General features: G+C 40.6%; 1 protein-coding gene across 1 annotated transcript in view; it reads right to left on the bottom strand.

The window, feature by feature from the left end:
- Positions 1 to 24,145, bottom strand: part of SCN1B (sodium voltage-gated channel beta subunit 1) — a 42,413-nt gene extending 18,268 nt beyond the window's left edge. Inside the window, exons 1-3 of the mRNA XM_075840433.1 lie at positions 23,928 to 24,145; positions 17,287 to 17,780; positions 4,590 to 4,756 (exon numbers count right to left, since the gene is read on the bottom strand). Of these exons, the coding sequence (XP_075696548.1) occupies positions 4,590 to 4,756; positions 17,287 to 17,326 (207 nt within the window). The 5' untranslated portion in view covers positions 17,327 to 17,780; positions 23,928 to 24,145. The remainder of the gene's footprint in view (positions 1 to 4,589; positions 4,757 to 17,286; positions 17,781 to 23,927) is intronic.
- Positions 24,146 to 24,394: the final 249 nt, after the last annotated feature.

The following is a 24,394-nucleotide window of genomic DNA, read 5'->3' as shown; positions in this document are numbered from 1 at the left end:
CACAGAAGATACCCAGGTTATACCAGCATGCTCCATATCACTATATACAAGAAGATGTGTAACTTATACCAGCTGTACATATATAATTATATACAGGAGATACCCAGGTTATACCAGCATGCTCCATATCACTATATACAAGAAGATGTATAACTTATACCAGCTGTACATATATAATTATATGCAGAAGATACCCAGGTTATAGCAGCATGCTCCATATCACTATATACAAGAAGATGTATAACTTATACCAGCTGTACATATATAATTATATACAGAAGATACCCAGATTATACTAGCATGCTCCATATCACTATATACAGGAAGATGTATAACGTATACCACCTGTACATATATAATTATACACAGAAGATACCCATGTTATACCAGCACGGTCCATATCACTATATACAAGAAGATGTATATCTTATACCAGCTGTACATATATAATTATATACAGGAGATACCCAGGTTATACCAGCATGCTCCATATCACTATATACAAGAAGATGTGTAACTTATACCAGCTACACATATATAATGATATACAGAAGATACCCAGGTTATACCAGCATGCTCCATATCACTATATACAAGAAGATGTATAACTTATACCAGCTGTACATATATAATTATATACAGGAGATACCCAGGTTATACCAGCATGCTCCATATCACTATATACAAGAAGATGTATAACTTATACCAGCTGTACATATATAATTATATACAGAAGATACCCAGGTTATACCAGCATGCTCCATATCACTATATACAAGAAGATGTATAACTTATACCAGCTGTACATATATAATTATATACAGGAGATACCTAGGTTATACCAGCATGCTCCATATCACTATATACAAGAAGATGTATAACTTATACCAGCTGTACATATATATATAATTATATACAGAAGATACCCAGGTTATACCAGCATGCTCCATATCACTATATACAAGAAGATGTATAACTTATACCAGCTGTACATATATAATTATATACAGGAGATACCTAGGTTATACCAGCATGCTCCATATCACTATATACAAGAAGATGTATAACTTATACCAGCTGTACATATATATATAATTATATACAGAAGATACCCAGGTTATACCAGCATGCTCCATATCACTATATACAAGAAGATGTATAACTTATACCAGCTGTACATATATAATTATATACAGAAGATACCCAGGTTATACCAGCATGCTCCATATCACTATATACAAGAAGATGTATAACTTATACCAGCTGTACACATATAATTATATACAGAAGATACCCAGGTTATACCAGCATGCTCCATATCACTATATACAAGAAGATGTATAACTTATACCAGCTGTACATATATAATTATATACAGAAGATACCGAGGTTATACCAGCATGCTCCATATCACTATATACAAGAAGATGTATAACTTATACCAGCTGTACATATATAATTATATACAGAAGATACCCAGGTTATACCAGCATGCTCCATATCACTATATACAAGAAGATGTATAACTTATACCAGCTGTACATATATAATTATACACAGAAGATACCCAGGTCATACCAGCATGCTCCGTATCACTATATACAAGAAGATGTATAACTTATACCAGCTGTACATATATAATTATATACAGGAGATACCCAGGTTATACCAGCATGCTGCATATCACTATATACAAGAGGATGTATAACTTATACCAGCTGTACACATATAATTATATACAGAAGATACCCAGGTTATACCAGCATGCTCCATATCACTATATACAAGAAGATGTATAACTTATACCAGCTGTACATATATAATTATATACAGAAGATACCGAGGTTATACCAGCATGCTCCATATCACTATATACAAGAAGATGTATAACTTATATCAGCTGTACATATATAATTATATACAGAAGATGCCCAGGTTATACCAGCATGCTCCATATCACTATATACAAGAAGATGTATAACTTATACCAGCTGTACATATATAATTATATACAGAAGATACCCAGGTTATACCGGCATGCTCCATATCACTATATACAGGAACATGTATAATATACTAGCAGGACATATATAACTATATACAGAAGATACCCAGGTTATACCAGCATGCCCCATATCACTATATACAAGAAGATGTATAACTTATACCAGCTGTACATATATAATTATATACAGAAGATACCCAGGTTATACCAGCATGCTATATATCACTATATACAAGAAGATGTATAACTTATACCAGCTGTACATATATAATTATATATAGAAGAAACCCAGGTTATACCAGCATGCTCCATATCACTATATACATGAAGATCTATAACTTATACCAGCTGTACATATATAATTATATACAGAAGATACCCAGGTTATACCAGCGTGCACCATATCACTATATACAGGAAGATGTATAACTTATAACAACGGTACATATATAATTATATACAGAAGATACCCAGGTTATACCAGCATGCTCCATATCACTATATACAAGAAGATGTATAACTTATACCAGCTGTACATATATAATTATATACAGAAGATACCCAGGTTATACCAGCATGCTCCATATCACTATATACAGGAAGATGTATAACTTATACCAGCTGTACATATATAATTATATACAGTAGATACCCAGGTTATACCAGCATGCTCCATATCACTATATACAAGAAGATGTATAACTTATACCTGCTGTACATATATAATTATATACAGAAGATACCCAGGTTATACCAGCATGCTCCATATCACTATATACAAGAAGATGTATAACTTATACCAGCTGTACATATATAATTATATACAGAAGATACCCAGGTTATACCAGCATGCTCCATATCACTATATACAAGAAGATGTATAACTTATACCAGCTGTACATATATAATTATATACAGGAGATACCCAGGTTATACCAGCATTCTCCATATCACTATATACAAGAAGATGTATCACTTATACCAGCTACACATATATAATTATATACATGAGATACCCAGGTTATACCAGCATGCTCCATATCACTATATACAAGAAGATGTATAACTTATACCAGCTGTACATATATAATTATATACAGAATATACCCAGGTTATACCAGCATGCTCCATATCACTATATACAAGAAGATGTATAACATATACCAGCTGTACAAATATAATTATATACAGAAGATACCCGGGTTATACCAGCATGCTCCATATCACTATATACAAGAAGATGTATAACTTATACCAGCTGTACATATATAATTATATACAGAATATACCCAGGTTATACCAGCATGCTCCATATCACTATATACAAGAAGATGTATAACTTATACCAGCTGTACATATATAATTATATACAGAAGATACCCAGGTTATACCAGCATGCTCCATATCACTATATACAAGATGTATAACTTATACCAGCTGTACATATATAATTATATACAGAAGATACCCAGGTTATACCAGCATGCTCCTTATCACTATATACAAGAAGATGTATAACTTATACCAGCTGTACATATATAATAATATACAGAAGATACCCAGGTTATACCAGCATGCTCCATATCACTATATACAAGAAGATGTATAACTTATACCAGCTGTACATATATAATTATATACAGAAGATACCCAGGTTATACCAGCATGCTCCATATCACTATATACAAGAAGATGTATCACTTATACCAGCCGTACATATATAATTATATACAGAAGATACCCGGGTTATACCAGCACGCTCCATATCACTATATACAAGAAGATGTATAACTTATACCAGCTGTACATATATAATTATATACAGAAGATACCCAGGTTATACCAGCATGCTCCATATTACTATATACAAGAAGATGTATAACTTATACCAGCTGTACATATATAATTATATACAGGAGATACCCAGGTTATACCAGCATGCTCCATATCACTATATACAAGAAGATGTATAACTTATACCAGCTGTACATATATAATTATATACAGAAGATACCCAGGTTATACCGGCATGCTCCATATCACTATAAACAAGAAGATGTATAACTTATACCAGCCGTACATATATAATTATATACAGGAGATACCCAGGTTATACCAGCATGCTCCATATCACTATATACAAGATGTATAACTTATACCAGCTGTACATATATAATTATATACAGAAGATACCCAGGTTATACCAGCATGCTCCTTATCACTATATACAAGAAGATGTATAACTTATACCAGCTGTACATATATAATAATATACAGAAGATACCCAGGTTATACCAGCATGCTCCATATCACTATATACAAGAAGATGTATAACTTATACCAGCTGTACATATATAATTATATACAGAAGATACCCAGGTTATACCAGCATGCTCCATATCACTATATACAAGAAGATGTATAACTTATACCAGCTGTACATATATAATTATATACAGAAGATACCCAGGTTATACCGGCATGGTTCCTGTTTAGTTGATAATTTAATGCTTCAGTTGTCTTCTTGGCCGTTTGTCTAGCGTCTAAATATCATCAGTTTCTTCCTTTGTACTGGATTACTCACCAAGTCAAATTTCTCCATTCCATCTCCTCTAAAAAACCATTCTGTGAAGGTTTTGGCTGATGTTTCTCCTCGCTTCTTGCAGGAAATACACCGGATCTTAAATTCTTTTCCAACGACGGCCTCGGTTTCCGAATCCACCTCAACGCAGCCGGACCAGCAAGTGTATGCTACAAAACCAAGACAAGTTACCATTATTACATATATTGTATAGCAGTGGTCTCCAACCTGTGGTGTAACTACAACTCCCAGCAGGCATCCAGAGTGACAACTACTCTATGTGCCATTTGCAGCCACCCATAGAGATTTCCTATAAGGACCAGAAAAATTAAGTTGAATTCAGCTCAAGAACCTGAACTAGAGACAGAGCTAAACGGCCTGGACTCCAGACTGATACATTTTACCTGCACTGATACATTGTAGCAAACTGTTAGTACTGCAGAAAGAATTGTGCTGCTGCTCTATTAAGTTTACAGAGGATTACAACAAACCCTCAAGTTTAAGATGTATGTTAGGATGGGTTTTTAGCCTTTAAATATGAACAAAAAATGTTTCCATTCACTGTCGTCAAGCAGTGATCTTGAAAATTGTATAACAAATTATATTAGAACTTTTCATTGCACAGTTGTTGCATGGATTTAATGGGTTATAGACATACATGTGGTCCCTTCAATGTTTTCACTTCTTGGTGGTTTTTGCTCAAACATGGACACAATGTATGTACATAAACTCTACAGCGGATACAGCTGTGGCCCCTGATATCTGCTCCCAGGGGCCAATTTTCTCCACTTAAAGAAACACATCAGGCAAAACTGATACAGTTAGTACATAGCTTGAGGGGGAGGAGCATGACACTGTGATTTAAAGAGAACCACACAGAAAATCTGTGTCGTGCTCCGCCCCCTCAGGCCCCCCACTGTAATCTAGAATTTATAACAGTCTAAGTGTCGGATCATTTATTCCATCAAAGGAGCAATTTAGGATTTTATTGCACCCGGTCGTGCAACACAAATGGTGTCCAAGGATTTGAACTGTAAGTACAAGATAATGATCAAAGTCAGAAGGTCACGTCAACGCAACGCACAGGAGAAGGTCACACGTCCTCAGGAGAGCCAAATACCAAGCAAAGGTCACAAGTCAGAGCCGAGTCAAAGCCAAGGTCAGTAAAAAGGAAGAAGAAAGCAAACAAAGATTAGATAGAGATGATAGATAGATAGATAGATAGATAGATAGATAGATAGATAGATAGATAGATAGATAGATAGATAGATAGATAGATAGATAGATAGATAGATAGATAGATAGATAGATATGGGATAGATAGATAGATAGATAGATAGATAGATAGATAGATAGATAGATAGATAGATAGATAGATAGATAGATATGAAATAGATAGATAGATAGATATGAGATAGATAGATAGATAGATAGATAGATAGATAGATAGATAGATAGATAGATAGATAGATAGATAGATAGATAGATAGATAGATATGAGATAGATAGATAGATATGAGATAGATAGATAGATATGAGATAGATAGATGATAGACAGACAGACAGACAGACAGACAGATAGATAGATAGATAGATAGATAGATAGATAGATAGATAGATAGATAGATAGATAGATAGATAGATAGATAGATAGATATGAGATAGATAGATAGATAGATAGATAGATAGATAGATAGATAGATAGATAGATAGATAGATAGATAGATAGATAGATAGATAGATAGATATGAGATAGATAGATAGATAGATAGATAGATAGATAGATAGATAGATAGATAGATAGATAGATAGATAGATAGATAGATAGATAGATAGATAGATATGAGATAGATAGATAGATAGATAGATAGATAGATAGATAGATAGATAGATAGATAGATAGATAGATAGATAGATAGATAGATAGATAGATAGTCCATGTATCTACTATTGCTCTATGACAGGTGATGTTGTATAGGTGACGGGTACATTATAGCTCAGATGTGACTATAGACCCCGGAATGTTCTTAGGTTTTTGTTCTGCTGTGGGGGAGAAGTATTTCATCAGTAAGTAAAAGGCTGTACTCTGTAGAAGGAGCGCTGTGCTGAGGCAGGGTCCGGGCCCCCGGGGCTCTGGCAGTGCACTTTACTTAATAACTTCTGACTGAGTAGTCACCACCTGGATTCAGCGCTTGTTAATGGATCATGTTAAGTTTTAACCCTTTGTGTCTCTGCAGTGGCCACGGCCCAGGAAGCCCACGCTCCACACACGGGCGTGACCTGCTCACATGGAAATGAGAAGATTCTAATCTGCAGGTAACACCTGGCAAAAGTCATGATATTTACCCCTGGAGGCGGTAGTCCCAACAAGACCTGTGATTGGTTTGCAGTGGTCCTCAACCTATGGTTCCCCATTTGTTGTAAAACTAGCGGCATGATGGGAGTTGTAGTTTTGAAACAGCTGGAGAACCGTAGATTAGAGACCACTGCCGTAGAGTATGTCTACACACACGAACGTTACCGGATAGCTTGCAATGCAAACAAGCGGAAATTCACTGCCTGCAAAGGGCAATCATATGAATTTTTCCCGTCCATTAAACCCTACAACTATTGGTCTTGCTCAAGTTCCTCTTATGAAGAACTTTGTTGTATATGAGCAGTGTCACCATCTGCCAGTGGACCACCTGTCCTAGATGGAAGAGTTAACGGGTCCACAGCTCAAAATTCAGTGGTGGGTCTGTGTGTACCCAAGAAGCTTTCATCTATTGGGGACTACTGTGAAGGTCTTCAGAAAAGCCTTCTACTCAAGAAAGACCATGACACTTTGTAGGGGTTAAGGCTTAGCAATAGGAGGTGACCATACACAGAGGGTCCGCTCTTCTTGCGACAACGTAGATTTTATTCTGATACAATTATCATCCCAGGTCTTGGCCTGTCTTGACCTGTGACTGTCATGACCTGATGGAACTCCAAAAATTGACTATGGTGTTACTCATTGATTTGGCAGCTTTGCCTGTACTCCTCAGGTCTCTGACTATGGGGGTCTCCAGAAATGGATTCTGATGAAGAAAGACCATGACAGCTTATATGGTAGGTAATGGGTGGTTACCATAGACTTCACATCTAAGTTTAGCTAATGCCAAATCTCTCGGGACACAGAGGATCCACTCTTCTTGTGATTGATTGGATTGTCTTCTGCTACAGTTACCAACTCAGATCTTGGCCTGTCTGGACCTCTGACTCAAGAGACTTGATGGAACCTTTACCTGTTACAACCAACCTTGTTGTTCCTTATTGATGTGGTACCTTAATGTGTACTAATGTGCTAGCTCTTCAACTATAGGGTTTTTATTTTGGGACAGCTTGGATTGTGTTCTGATACAGTTACCATGTCCGATCTTGGCTTGTCTTGACCTCTGACTCAAGTGACTTGTTGGAACCTTTGCCTGTTATAACCAACTATGTTGTTTCTTCTCAATGTTGTACCTTTACATGTATGGTTAGCTCTACAACTATATGGGTTGTCTTTGGGGACTTCAAGAAAGGTCTTCTAATCAATAAAGACCACCTTGCTTCCTTGTAGGTCTTAAGATGAGCAATTAGAGGTTACCTTCAACTCTCCATCCCAGTGAAAAACCTACAGAGTACTAGAGGGTCCACTTTTCTGGCGACAACTTGGATCATATTCTGGTCCAGTTATTGGTTTGGCAAGACTTCTGACTATGTTATGACCTGACCAGTACTACCAGCTACTCGGATCTGCTTATTGACCTGGTTCTCGATTTGTACACGTCAACATTACCTATAGAGGCCACAACATTGGTCTCTAACCGAGAAACCCCAAGTGGGAAGATCATCTTAGACTTTAGATCCTGGTTTAGCCAAGGACAACCCTCTTGAGATACAGAAAGGTCTAATCCAATCACGTAATAGTCCAACTGAGGTGATTTTCTTCACTGTGGCCCTTAAACAAGTAACTTATAATGAATAATGACCTGACGTTGCTGATTGTTTTCGGTCTTATACAGGTTTATATGGAAAATATATTCTGTATAGTCCATTACTTTACCAAACCCGGCTCTTCTATCCATCAGGACTAACAGAATGTAACAGTGAAGATGAGAACATCTTATGCTCTCGCTTCATTGTCTTAAAGTGCCGGCATTAGCCTCCTGCTCGGCTTTTCCATTGTTCTGTCGTCTTCATGACTTATTCAACATTGTTTACAATCAATAATTAATACTTGTAATAACTTCTGTTTCCAGTGAACTTTCTTGTAAATTAGTAAGTTTCCAGCATGAAATCTTAGTGATCGGAGAAATAAGAATAATTATTAAGGGACCAACCGTAAACAACGATGGTCAGTGATTATTAAGGTGATAAAGCAAATGGTCACAATTGATCCAAAGGTTGGAACTAGTACAGGATTGTTACAAATATCTTTCAGCGCCTGCTCCTTTAAAGGGCTCCTCTGCTTTGGACAACCCCTACTTGTTAGAAGGGTCCATTGACAATAAGCTGATCACAAAGTGTCCCCCTGCTGGGATCCCCAATGATCAGCTGTGATCTGAGGAGGAACCTGGCAGTAAGTGTTTAATTTCCCTGCAGCACCACCACAGGAGAAATAAAGTATTACACAATGTCTATTCATATCAATGAGTTGTCTGTGTAATACATGACAGGACAGGTCCTCCAGAGAGAGAGAAGCTGTGCTTAACCGCTCTCCACTCTGCCCAAAAGATGAGGATCCCGGACAGAGGACCCCCCGCTATTAACTCCTTAATAGAAAATGGGGTTTAATAAACTGGACAACACTTTTAATGATCAATAAAGACCAATGGGAAGGCTGCCTGGATTGGGCTAAAATCCAATGCTGGTATGACCGGCTGACAATATGATGTATATGGGGGCCTCCAGACTGTGCCATGACTGCCACTGTCACACACTCACCTTTCCCATCCCCCACTGCCCCCACACCATTGGTTCCCAGGTGCTCGGCTGGTCTTTGTTAAATAGGCCATTGAAGGACTGACTCCTGAATTTGAATATTTTTTTTTTGTCCACCGATGGGTAGAATATCAAGAAGGAAAAAAACAAAACACTCTCTGTGCTCCTTCAAAAACTATGTTGGCTCCTTGAGCTTAAGGACGGTCTCCTGGATTTGGCCATAAGGGTTAATGAAAAATCCAAAAAACATTAACTTTCTCCAAGTGAAAAAACTTTTTAAGAATTAGTCTAAGCGATGGACGTCTTAGCCTAAACCAAACCAAAGCTAAACTCCAACATGAAATGTGTCCTGGTTTATTACAAAGACAACCCAAACTTCTAAGAATATTGAGCTATAAAATAGGCATGGGATAGACAGGACATCATTGACTGGAAGAAAATATAGACCATCTCCCCTGGGAATCAGTATGGTGGGAACGTGGAGACATCTTGACGTGGACTCCAGTAGAAAGAATTATTCATTGACTAGTAGAGGTGCTGAGCTGTCTTTCCTAAACCCTCCATAGTATATAGATAGGATGTTGATAGTCATGTCCAACCAGTCGTCTATCACCTTTCTCCGGCAGTGGTTGCCATCTTTTTTTTTGGAGTATTTCTAATGTTTTTGAAGTGTCTCGTGTAAAGGCCATATCCTAACGATTTTAGGATGAGTATACGAGATACTCAAATATTATTCAATTTTTGGATCAAGGGGAGAACATCTAGACCAACATATACATCAACTTGTCCCAAGATTTATACTTTTCAGGACTCTTAAGGTGGGCGCCATCTTCTCAACGGGTTTAGACTGAGATTGATTTAATGGTGACAATGTCTATTCTCCCAATTAATTACGAGGCCAGAAAACTCCCCTAAACCTGAATTTTGTCAACTACCCTCCTAAAGAGATGGATGGATTCCCCAAGAAGATCAAAAGATCATCCACGTACAATGGCACTTTCTTCTCCCTAGTACCCAACCTGGAACCCTCTACTTCCAAACTATCCCGTAGACTAATATCGAACATCTCGAATACCAGTCCAGACAACATTGTAGTATTATTACAATATTATTCACTTCTACCTCCAGGACCACATGTAGTGATGAAGATGGAGCTTCAGTGAAATATGAAGATGAGAAAGTTTATGAGAGCCGGAAAGATAGTTATAGTTAAAGGGTTTGTCTTCAGATTGAAGCTGACCTGAAGATCGGATGATATTACTGAGGAATCTCAGGGCCAGCCAGTCAAATAAATGGGTTACAATGTAATACGGGGACAGGCCAAGTCCACCAGAATGGGAGCCGCTCTGGCTTATAGGAGAAGGTTCACAGGACATCCATATATCCTATGGGTCATATGGGTCAGTGGTTGTCCAGTTGATGGTGAATAGATGACCATAGAAGTTGTATCTGAAGTAGTGGAAGATTTTTTTCCTACTTGGATCAATTATAACCAACCGAAGAAGTAGATGTAGATTGGGGATTCATAAAACAAGGATGAGAGATCTTGAGAAGATCCTAACCTGTAATGACACATCTATGAAAGAAAGACATGAAAATGGTCCAGACTAAGAACTGGGCAAAAGGACTATTGATGACTTGGACAGCTATAAAAGCAATTGAAACAAGTAGATCCTTGACCAAACCTTCTGCTTGAAGCCCTTTCAATGTGACTGAAGCCTCATCGTCTTTTGGACATATATTTAGAAGACCAAATTTGCCGGAAACGTCAACTATACTCAACAAGGAGAAGAAAGAATGAGGACGACCAACCACAAGATGGACCGAGGCAACCGGAGAAATTGAAGATTGACTATTGATGGCACGACACAACATTCTTCGGGATGCTAGCACCAGTTTAGGGGTTAAAGAGGTTGTCCTATCAGGACGACCCTATGTCTACAATGCAGACCCACTGGCGATCAAAGGATCAACAAGGGTCTGGCAACTGAAACCATTGAAATCCTGAGGATCAGCTGATGTCACCGGGGGCCACACACGTCTTGCAGGAGAGATGTCGTAATATATGTCGCCCATTTATAAGAATGAATGACCAGGCCTCGTGGGAATTATTCCTTGCAGTGTTTTTCCGCCCTGGCTGCGCAAATCTACCAGCCTGATTGTAAAAAGCTCCTTAACTAAACCAGCTTTGGAGTCGTCTACCACAGCAGAGGTGACATTTGCTGAGTAATTACTGATTGTGGCATCAGAAAGAATGGAATCAATTACCTAATTATTGCATTGTTATTCCTGCTCTTATTTCACATATTAACCCTGTAATTATCCGCTGACATAAGTGCGGGGCCCGCTGCTCAGCCGTACAGTAAGCTCAGAACAAAGTGGAGCTGCCAGTGCCTCTATTGTGACTGTATTTACTCCGCGTCTCATTCCACCAGCAAAGGAAATTACATTTTTTATAAGATAGGAAATTGAATTGCGCGTTTCCCCGGCCTCATGTGTATACAGCAGCATCTGCTCCCTGTGCCCTCCCTCACACTGCAACTACTCTCCCCCCCCATCCAGCCCTGATGCTTTCCCTATTCCGTCAGGGCTCCTGTATTTTCTTTCAAGAGATCTGCAAGTTCAGCATTTCCTTCCTAGAGCAATGCAGGGAAAGTTCGAGAGCGACAATGAAACGCGTCAGTCCATTAGCTGTAGAGGACCATAAAATCAGCATGATAGGAGGAAAACGGATAAATCCGGAAAATAAATGATTGTGTTTATACAGATCGAGTGCAAAGGAAAAGTAGAAGAAATGTCCTCAGCAGCCAGTCGGACATGTGGCACTACAACTCCCAATATCAACTGACCACTGGACATGACCATTAAACAATTCCATTAAACTCTATACATAGAAAACTACAACCCCCAACATGCCCTGACCGCTGGACATGATCATAATACAATTCCATTATACTCTATACATAAAACACTACAACCCCCAACATGCCCTGACCGCTGGACATGACCATAATACAATTCCATTATACTCTATACATAAACCACTACAACCCCCAACATGCCCTGACCGCTGGACATGACCATAATACAATTCTATTATACTCTATACATAGAACACTACAACCCCCAACATGACCTGACCGCTGGATATGGCCATAATACAATTCTATTATACTCTATACATAGAACACTACAACCCCCTTCATGACCTAACCGCTGGATATGGCCATAATATGGCCATAATAAGGACCATGAGCTAGAACCACCACCAGTTCAAAGGATCCATGGTGGAAACCAACATAAGACACTCAACAACCGCTGAAGTCACCGGTGGTCCATCTCAAGCATCAGATCAGTCATTGCCAGTGATGGAACCACGACTGCGTGTGAACTGGTTAAGGTCCCATCTCACAGACGTCCAACCATGTCTCCTGTTGACATGTCCATAGACTGGGAGACGTCAAAAGATGTGATCAATGGAAGATCGCGAGCTCAAACCCTAAGGGCACGGCCAGACGTGGTGGAATTGCAGTGGAATTCTCCAGCGGCCGTTTTTTACATTTGTTTCAATACATTTTTAGGAAAGTTAGTTCAGACGTTGCGGAAAACTGCGCTGCGGACCATAGGCTGCGGTGCAGAATTTTCCCTCCCAGCATGCACTGTCTGTTGTGGAGAAGAAGCGGAATTTCACTGCAGATTTCAGCCTTTGCAATGCAAAAACTGAAATCTGTGGCAAGTCCGCTGTGTTTTCTGCCACGTCTGAATTACCTGTCAAATATGCAAATATTGGTGCAGATTCATTGTGTAATTGCCCCAAATCTGCACCAACATTTGCAGCGGAAAAACTCTGCCACGTCTGGCCGTGCCCTAGCAGATCCCTTAAATTAAGGGTTGTTGTGTGGTGTGGGGTGGTGTGGCTCTTTCAACCTGATAGTGAGGGAGGCTGTATGTCTGTTTAGACGCTGGACAGTCTAGGGTTTATTTTGCGCTGTGTTGTAAACCCACTTTGCATGTATGTAGACCATAAATCCGGTTTTGGCCAGTCTCAAACCTAATGTGTTGAAGTGAACATTTTCAAGTGTGCCAACCATCTGGACCCTAGTGATGATGATCCTGTGAGCTAAGTCGTTACATATGGTGGAGAATGCGGGCACAAAAATGGCACCTGGAATTTAAAGGGTCAAAAGCCTGATGTTTAATGCCCTGTTCACGTGGAGCTTTTTGCAGGCAGATAAAACAATCTGCCTCAGAAGTACTTCAGGAGTTTTAGGCAGCTTTGGACCTGCCTGCGCTTTTTTCCTGCGTTTTTTTAAAAAGTTTATCGCCCGCGGCCATTGAAGTTAATGCAAGGACTGCAGATGAAAAATGCCACGAAAAATGCTCGGAAACGAGCGCCGCAGGTTTTTTTCTGCCTCCCATTAATTTCAATAAGAGGTCAGAGACAGAATGGCAGCAAGAAAGGACATGCCACTCTTTTTTTCCTGCGAGCAGCTAAAAGACTCCCGGGAAAAGAAACGCCTCTGCCTCCCATTGAAATCAATGGTGGGAGATGTAAACCTTTTTTTTGGCGCTGATTCCAATGCCGTCTCCATGTGAAAATCAGCGCCAAAATACTCTGTGTGAACTGGGCCTAAATCTGGTTATGGCCAGTCTCAAACCTAATGCACTGTGTTGGAGTGAAAATTTTGAAGTGTGCAAACCATCTTGACCCCGGAGATGGCGATCCTGTTCTCGAACTTCCCCCAAGTTGTTAAATATGGTGGAGAATGCGGGCACAAAAATGGCAGCTGGAATTTAAAGGGCCAAAAGCCTGATGTTTGAAAGTGACTTTCCCTGAGAAGAGAAGCTGATTTGTAAACGTTCAGAAATCATTGTAATGGGTCTTATAGATGAATTTGTCAAACCGATGCGGCAGATACAGCGGCGCGAAGACATTGCTAAACAGAATGGTCATACCCAAATCATCCTGGCACAGTTTGAAGCAGAGCGAGAGGCTGTGTGGACGTAACTGCAGGTGTAGTTGGATGAACGGGCCTCCGAGGCCTAAGAGGCCGCGCACTTCCAAAACCGCAAGTCAATGTCGGACACATCTGACCTGTCTGTTTAATAGAGAAGTGGATTTCATTGACCTAAAAACGTCTTTGCCAACCTGCAGTTCACTTTTCTCTCTGGATTTCAGTCAATCATCATAAGATACACAAAAACGTAGACACACGACAACGAAAATAAAGACACTTGTATCACAATAAGACGATTGTGACTTGTTAGCAGGGCTCTTGTAATATATACATGCAGATTCTGAAATCCCTGCAACCCTAATACAGATCACAGCTGAGGGTTTGTTACAATGTACCAGTCTAGAGACAACCTTCTATGAGTAAAATACAGCGGCAGCACAAATCCCTCTCCTGTTCTGACAGTTGCTACAATGTATGAGAGCAGGATAAAATGTCCAGGCTGTTTAGTTCATACTAGATTGTCTTGTCTGGATGCAATTGTAACAAACCCTCAGCTGGGAGAAGTATTCGACTTAGTTCAACAGCCATTTAGGGTTCCGTTCCGAGCCTCTGTCCATCACTTTTGATTGCAAGACTAGTGCAGGATTCAGTTATACTTTTTCTATCAAAATTAGGAAACACCTCAACGGAAGCGCGATGCGCCCCAATATAACTCAACAGCGTCCATTGGGCGCCATTTGAATTCATCATACGACGGGTCTGGTACATGTTATAGACGGAAGCCACAATGCGGATGTGAACAGAGCCTTAGGTCAGGATGGATTTTCATCTTCTAAATGAGAATGTTGCCATTCACTGACAGCAATCATGTATATTTGAAATGTTGACCCCTTAACATTGACATGGAGTGAGATTATTTTAAGGGCGCCACTGACTGGGAGCAAAGTTCAGGGACGTCCATGTTCTCTGTGACCAACAGATTAGAAATGAAGACAGAGCTGGGTGCCGTGTAAATGAAGGGTTTAGGCTACGGGGGAACCCTGCTCATTACTTCATTGTATGGAGTTCCCCTTTAAGTAAGGGATTGCTGCCAGTGAAGCCCTAAATCTACTCAACAAGGAAACACAGGGCCCCTAATGAGATAATCTATTGTTATACTCTGGATTATGGCCCCAATATTCTGGATTATCCCGGATTTCTTCAGCGCGTTCAATCTATATTCTGAAGTCATAAATATTAGCCAATCACAGCGCAGCACTGAGCGCAGCATTGTTATAAAGTCCTCGCTCCACATGGGCACACATAGAATTACTTGTATTCTCCAATGCTACAAAATGTCAGACACTTCAGCGTATCACATGCTGCTCAGTATATTATTGTAACCTAATAGTGCGACCCCCCCCCCCCCCCGCAGAAACCACAACCCCCAGTCAGCAAAACGAGGCCTCCAGATGGTCGCAGCACTTGAACCAGTGAAGGGATATAAAACCTTCCCGCCCCGTCTATTGCACAAGCCAAAACCACTCCACCCCCAGAATCTACGATAACATGTGACCCATCGTCCTATATACCCCACCTTATTCTCCTATATACCCCACATAATCTCTTATATACCCCACCCCATTTTCTTATATACTGCACCCTCTTCTCCTATATACTATACCCTATTCTCTTATATACTACACCCTCTTCTCCTATATACTGCACCCTATTCTCTTACATACTATACTCTCTTCTCCTATATACTGCACCCTCTTCTCCTATATACTGCACCCTCTTCTCCTATATACTGCACCCGCTTCTCCTATATACTGCACCCTCTTCTCCTATATACTGCACCCTATTCTCTTATATACTATACTCTCTTCTCCTATATACTGCACCCTCTTCTCCTATATACTGCACCCTCTTCTCCTATATACTGCACCCTCTTCTCCTATATACTGCACCCTATTCTCTTACATACTATACTCTCTTCTCCTATATACTACACCCTCTTCTCCTATATACTATACCCTATTCTCTTATATACTGCACCCTCTTCTCCTATATACTGCACCCTATTCTCTTACATACTATACTCTCTTCTCCTATATACTACACCCTCTTCTCCTATATACTACACCCTCTTCTCCTATATACTATACCCTATTCTCTTATATACTACACCCTCTTCTCCTATATACTACACCCTATTCTCTTATATACCCCACCCTATTGTCCTACATAGCCCACACTATTCTCTTATATAACCCACCCTATTCTCTTATATACCCCACCTTATTCCCCTATATATTGTACCTTATTGTCTTATATACCCCACCCTCTTCTCCTATAAACTACACCCTATTATCATATATACCCCACCCTCTTCTCCTATAAACTACACCCTATTATCATATATACCCCACCTTCTTCTCCTATATCCCGCACCCTATATTCCTATATACATCGTATATGCAGTAAATCCATGTGCACCAGTCATCTGCTGGCTCTCTAGCTGTTCTGATACTACAACTCCCAGCATATCTGTGGCTGTAAGGATAAAGAATTATTGCATTGTTTATAGTTTAAGATGAAAATTGTTACATCTATGGCCAGCTTTACTCATTTAAAGGGGAACTCCACCTGAAACGTCTCCTCTACCATGTCATATAGACATATCGGAAGGTAACGGTCACTTTGAATCTCAGACATGAGGTGGTTGGGTGCCATTGATTGGAAGTGGAATTGCCCTTTAAATAGAGACTTGGGTTAACCTTTAAGATGATGAAGAGTAGAAAGTAGTCACTCACCTGTCATAAGGCAAACAAGCAACCCCACCCAGTAGTCCATGGCTTATCCTGGATGTTCTGGGGCCACCAGAAGTCTTCTTCTCCCAAGTCGCTCCAATGTCTATGACTTCTTAAGACGTTTCCGTATCTTTATTCCTCTCAATGTCACATCTCCGGCCTCCTCCGGTCGTCCATATAATTAGACGTTATAATAGTTGTCCTCCCGTCTTCGCTTCTTGTTACTTTCCCCGTTCCCCCCGTCAGGGTCAGCGTTCCCCTGCGAGGTCTCGGTCGTCTCCAGACCCCCCACCCCCTTCTCTTATTCCTCTTCTAGAAGATGTTACTTGATCACCCCAAGCTGATCATTCCAAGGGGGCTAATTTTAGATTAAGATGGAGGCTGGCGGCCCACCCACCCTTCCCGGACCTGCTCAGATGATACCCCCACCATGCACTTCTTGGAGGGAGGGGTAATTTCTTGAGTCTGGGGCTCTTTTCTTGCAGATAGAAGAAAATCTGGAGGAGAAGAGAGAAAGACACTTGAATTTAGACGTATCATTGACGCTGCGGGAATTGGAGCAGTCGGCATAGTCGTCTTGTCACTGAGGCAACGTCTAATATTCCACATTCATGTCTGCGTATTAAGGAACCGGCTGCGGAAATGACCTTCTGTCTGGAGAAGCTTCTGTCTCCGCCAAGAGAATATTCTCAGAACTGGTCGCGGCTTAGATGAGAATATTGCAAAAAAAAAAATAAAATAATTGAGAATCGCTTAAGTAACAATTGCAAAATTCCTTTAATCCAGCACTTACAAATCGGTTATTGCCGATTTATCAAATGTTTCGGAGGGTGGACAACCTCAGGGACAGCCTGAGGAGTCTTGTCACATTATCTTTCTGCACTGTGCTGGAAACAAGTAACAGATTATCAGAATTTCCAGATTATTGGATGCCGGATTAAAGGAACCGTATCTGACACTCTTTTCTGTAAAAACTATATATGCGTGACTTCCTCTGGGTGGTGCTTGCCAGCTGCTGTGTTTGCTGTTTATCACTGCTATGTCTTTGCCTGAAGGTGTCTGCTGCTGCTCTGTCCCTCATGCTTTATACTGCAGCTCAACAGAAAATGAGTGCATGTTGCTTAGACTTCCATTACAGCAAAATATTGTTATAAACTACAAGATTAGGTAATTGAATAGATCAAGTTCCTCTTTAAGCAATTTCCTCTTTTCTTAAAAGTTCCTCAAATGTGAACCGTCACTTTAATAGAGATGCTGGGACTGGTGACATCATCGCACCTGCTCAGTGATGTCACTTTATGTAAAATGATCAGCTGACTGGGGGAAATCATCAATTATGGGTAGAAACTGGTTTGCATCTGCAGGGCTATAGGTGTCCAAGGGGGGCAAATGCCTCTCTGCCACAGAAAAAGACACCAGGGTTATAATGGGCACATGGTAGGGGGGGGGGGGTGTCCTGGTAGAGGCTTTGCACTAGACCTTTGTGCCTCTGTATCACTCCTTTTCCCATGTGCATTACTTGCATGCCCTCCCTGCCCAGCTCCTGCCTGGCACTGCCGCCCTGGGAATCCCCAATCTCAATGTTTTTATTATTCCGCCCCCTTTCTTTGAGTTTTGCGCACCAGGTCTGCCGCTCTCACTATTTATAATTTTACTAAGTAGAGGAATTCCTCGCTGCCGGCTGCGACGTGTTCAGATTTCACGCTCACGTCTGTTTGTAAATTTTCCCAAATTTGCCAATATCTGGCTTTCCGCCTCAGACCGCTGTTTTTGTTTAACTTGGGGTACCGCACATTTAAAGGGACCTCGTCGCTCGGATGGGTAACTTTATATTCGTGCACCCCTTACAGCATTGATCTTATTTAATTGCACAGGGTCCCAAAGTGCCAGTCAGGGAGGGGGGGGGGGTGGGGGGTTACATATACTTCCCCTATATGGGTCTTTGTAGCCATTCAGCAGGGCCAGAAGAGTCACATGTATCTGCAATATTGGCTGCATAGAAGCAGGAGGAGATCGGGGAGGGGTAGATAACTTCTCCTACCCCCTGACTGGCACTTTAAGGACTATTTAGTGAGTGCCATTGATATGATACATATAGAGAGTCTTGTATGTATCTCACTCATAGACAGTAGACATGCTCCATCTCCCGCAGGGACCATAGGGGGCAATTAGCTCCAAGGGTCCTTCAATCCTGCAACCTCTGCCCCCACCCCATAGCTAGGACCCTGCGGAGATCCCTTTTAATCATTAGGATCATTTGATTAGCCTTCGCCTTGCGTGCACCTTGCGTTTTCTTTGATCTCCGTTCTTTCTCTTTCTGACTCCTTCCCTGGAGACAGTTCAAGTAATTATGACACAATCCTTAATCATCTTCTCCATAATGAAGCTGAATATTAATTAATAGCAGTTTTCTACTTCACTATTTCCTGACATTTCTCTGAATTTGAAGTGAGCTCTTCTCCATCTACAATTTGAATTTATTTGGTATTATTTTTGAAAGCTGCTTTGGATGTAACTGGAGTATAAAATACTCCAGTTACATCCAAAGCTGCTTTCAAAAATCTGCAGGTCGCCCTTGGAACAGGTTTATTTACTCTGCTTAGCTCTATCCGCTAAACTCCCACAATGCATTGCTTTCGGTTAGCATTGAACTTGAGTTTTGTCCTATTTTATACTCCACTCACATCTAGAGCTGCATTCAGAAACTTGTTGCTTGCTACCCTGAATATTTTTGCAAAGTGCTCACAAATATACCCCTTAATAGGTTAGAGTCTGTGATGTAATTCACTCTGCTGCATTGCATTGTGTGTGATAATGTTTTGTTTTTTTTACGTCGGCCACCTGCACTGAGAATAGGGTATAAAATAGGCACTGAACCATCAGAGGAGGTGGATAGATGTGAGGACACATAACCAGAGAAATCAATAGAATTTTCAATGCAGCTTTGGATGTGACTGGAGTGTAAGACTTGATGACATTTTGTAAATTGTTCCCTTAAGATAATCTCTGTGCGTGTAACGTATGATTATTAATGAGAGAATCTCAATGAAAAGAAAAATATTGGAGAGATGAAATGAATTTTTTATCATCAGTTTTAGAAAGTATCTGAAGTCGCTGGAGTCAATAATTCACTTTGGGCACCATGAATGAAAGTCTCTTACTCACTGATCCAACTTTATATTCAGCAAAGCAGTGGACTACAGCCTCTGCCTCTCCTGCTATTACAAAACTACAACACCCAGCATGCCCTAAAAGTTTAAGGGTTTCAGAGCATTATGGGAACAGTAGTTTAAAGCCACATGTTTGAGACCACTGATCCACATTCTATACTCTTACTCAATGATCCATATTTCTTTACTCTTACTCGCTCATTCACATTATACACTCTTACTCACTGTTACATTTTATATATTCTTACTCACTGATACATATTTCTATACTCACCCAATTATACATATTTCTATACTTTTACTCACTAATCCATACTTCTATACTTCTGCTCGCTCATTCACATTATACACTCTTACTCATTTTATATATTCTTACTCACTGATCCATACTTCTATACTTTTACTCACTGATCCACATTCTATATTCTTACTTACTTATCCATATTCTCTCACAGATTCATATGTCTTTTCTCTTATTCACTGATTCACATTCTATATTCTTGCTCACTGATCCTTATTTCTATACTTTTACTCACTGATCCATATTTCTATACACTTACTGATCCATATTTCTATACTCTTACTGATCCCTATTTCTATACACTTACTGATCCATATTTCTAGACACTTACTGATCCATACTTCTATACTCTTACTCACTGATCCATATTTCTATACTCTCACTGATCCATATTTCTATACTCTTACTGATCCATACTTCTATACTCTTACTCACTGATCCATATTTCTATACTCTCACTGATCCATATTTCTATACTCTTACTGATCCATACTTCTATACTCTTACTCACTGATCCATATTTCTATACTCTTACTGATCAATATTTCTATACACTTACTGATCCATATTTCTATACTCTTACTGATCCATATTTCTATACTCTTACTGATCCATACTTCTATACTCTTACTCACTGATCCATATTTCTATACTCTTACTGATCCATATTTCTATACTCTTACTGATCCATACTTCTATACTCTTACTCACTGATCCATATTTCTATACTCTTACTGATCCATATTTCTATACTCTTACTGATCCATATTTCTATACTCTTACTGATCCATACTTCTAAACTCTTACTCACTGATCCATATTTCTATACTCTTACTGATCCATACTTCTATACTCTTACTCACTGATCCCTATTTCTATACACTTACTGATCCATATTTCTATACTCTTACTGATCCATACTTCTATACTCTTACTCACTGATCCATATTTCTAGACACTTACTGATCCATACTTCTATACTCTTACTCACTGATCCATATTTCTATACTCTCACTGATCCATATTTCTATGCTCTCACTGATCCATATTTCTATGCTCTCACTGATCCATATTTCTATGCTCTCACTGATCCCTATTTCTATACACTTATTGATCCATATTTCTATACTCTCACTGATCCATATTTCTATACTCTCACTGATCCATATTTCTATTCTTTTACTCACTGATCCATACTTCTATCCTGCCTGCTATGAACTCATTCTTACTCTATATCTTATACACTAACCGTTTTTGACATGCAGCCTCATGATTGGCTGATCATTTGTTATATAGTAACATCACCACACTGGGTATAGTGATGTCACTAATCTCAACCCATGGGCCCCAAACAGTGTAAATCTGCCCTTGTACCAACCCCAGTTCTCACCCCCTACCACCATTTCAGGTTTGGTGGTGATAATGGGTCATGCACTGACCCCCATTCCTATATTACATCTTACTCACTGATCCTCTCTCCACATATTATAGTTGATTCATGGATCTCAAACTAGAGTTTAAGCTCTTGGACCTTGTTGAGAATTTGGCACCAGTGCCCCCCAACTTTCATGTGGGTGGAGTAAGCAGCGTACTACTGTGAGCGTATACCTGGAGCCGGCCCTATCTGCACCCCCTTTACTGACGCCTCTGCCAATACCCATCATGCACGCCAGTGTAATATATTAAGTTTATATCAAGTTTACCTCCAAGTCAACAGGCTAACCTCTCTAGCACCCCCTATAGGCTGAGTACTGCGCCTCCTGCCCTGATCACCACTGATACCTCTCTATATATTATGTTACAACCAAACCCTGAAAAATTATACAAATCAAAAAATGAGCAGAATATAACGTATGACAATCTCAGCTCTGCTGTTCTGCCTCACTAGGCCGGAGCTCAGATTTTTTTTCCCTACAAATCGTGTCTGGGCGACAATAGACGTGGAACACAAAGCAAATGTAATAATTGCGCTGTGTCATGTCCGCTGCGTGAGGGCAGAACCGCCAGATCAGAAGTAGAAAAACAGCAGACCAGCCGACAAAGTACAGGTTCAACACCGCACAATGCCCAGGACAAACCCTTAAAGGGACAGTAACCCTAAAGTCTATCCGCTCTCCATTTAATGCAGATACAATCTATTTTTCTTTTTTGGTTGGTTGAGCGACAGGAAGTCCAGAAACCTCTTCTTGATCCCTACTTTATGTCACATATCCCCAACTTGAGACCCTCCAAAATGTGTCCCTCTTATAATACTACTGCACTATTATAAACTGTTGGCTTTAGGGTTAGCGGCCCTTTAATGGCATGTAATAGTCTTATAAAGACGTCCCAGCACAGATACAGTGACGGACATCATGCTGCTGTGCACCCAAAGGCGTCTTCCAAGGACTAAACAACAGGAAGTGATCTGTGCAGCAGTAAAATTCTTCCCCCCAATAATCAGGGGTCTGAATAATCTCTTCCAGGGGATCTAGATACAATTTTACATATATATTTTGGAATATCAGTAACTGTTATCTTAGGTTGATATTTGGCGGTGACATATCAACCCACACACATATATATATATATACAGGTAGATAACACTGCAGTCATTGTATTATATAATATTATGTGTCCACCGTATTATGTATGCAGCACCTCTCCATAGTAATGCCGTATCTCATACCCCAGCCACTACTCTATTATAGTGTTACTTATGTATCATTGATATTATATGTAACCTCTCGTGCCGTTCCTTGCATGGGTCCCCCCTGGCGTGGGCGGCTGTGAGACCCTCTATACTGGTAGTCAGGAATCAGAGTTGGGTTTGATGCTCAGACACTGCGGTTACTTCTGAGAACGCTGCAGTCATCATCACCCAGTGCTGGGGGCAACCAGAACCCACTGCTCAGATGCCACCTGCCCACATGGACCAGTATCAACCCTATCCCATGACCTTGTCCCTCCCAGCATTGCCTGACCTGTGACCCCCCCCCCCCTGCTCCGCACCCAACATGGTGATCAGATCGCATCATCCTCATCCTCAGTCATTGCCGGTGCCTACATCTGCCCATCGTGGCCTCTTCCTCCTCATGCACCATCCCTGTATCTATGCAGCGCCCCCCTCCCCTCTCCAGTAACTCATCCTGCTGCAGAATGGGCATGGTATATACAGATAAGGGGCTACTTGCCTCCGTCTTCTGCTCCTCAGCCGGCTGCTGATGTTGACTGATCTCAGGTGCAGACGTCTCTCAGAGAGAGACCCAGGCCAGGTAACCGTCTCCCAGGAAGGGATTTCCTAGAATCGCTGCGATGTTGTCCACGCAACGCAATGCGGAGTAATTCCTGCTGTTTCCCTGGGAGACAACGGTCTCGTATGTGTCTGTATCCCCCCCCCCTTAGCCGTCCTGTTCTCGTCCTCCCATCCCCCCCATCTGCCTGTCTTGCATTTTCTCCCACCCTGGTCCTGTCCGCTCCTCTTCCCTCCCTGGTCCTGTCCGCTCCTCTGCCCTCCCCCTGTCACTTTCTCTCTCTTCTCGCCCGCTTTATCTCTGTCATATCTGCCATTCTCTCCTTCATCCCTCCCTCTCGCCCTATTCCTCTCGCTGCTGCATTGATGGAGAGGACTGGAGAGCTGACATTGGAGGAGAGCTGCTGC

Source organism: Rhinoderma darwinii, chromosome 10 (genome assembly GCF_050947455.1).
Source record: "Rhinoderma darwinii isolate aRhiDar2 chromosome 10, aRhiDar2.hap1, whole genome shotgun sequence".
NCBI classification, from domain to species: Eukaryota; Metazoa; Chordata; class Amphibia; order Anura; family Rhinodermatidae; genus Rhinoderma; species Rhinoderma darwinii.
The sequence above is the reverse complement of the archived record's forward strand: the minus strand, read 5'-3'. Positions and strand labels throughout refer to the sequence as shown.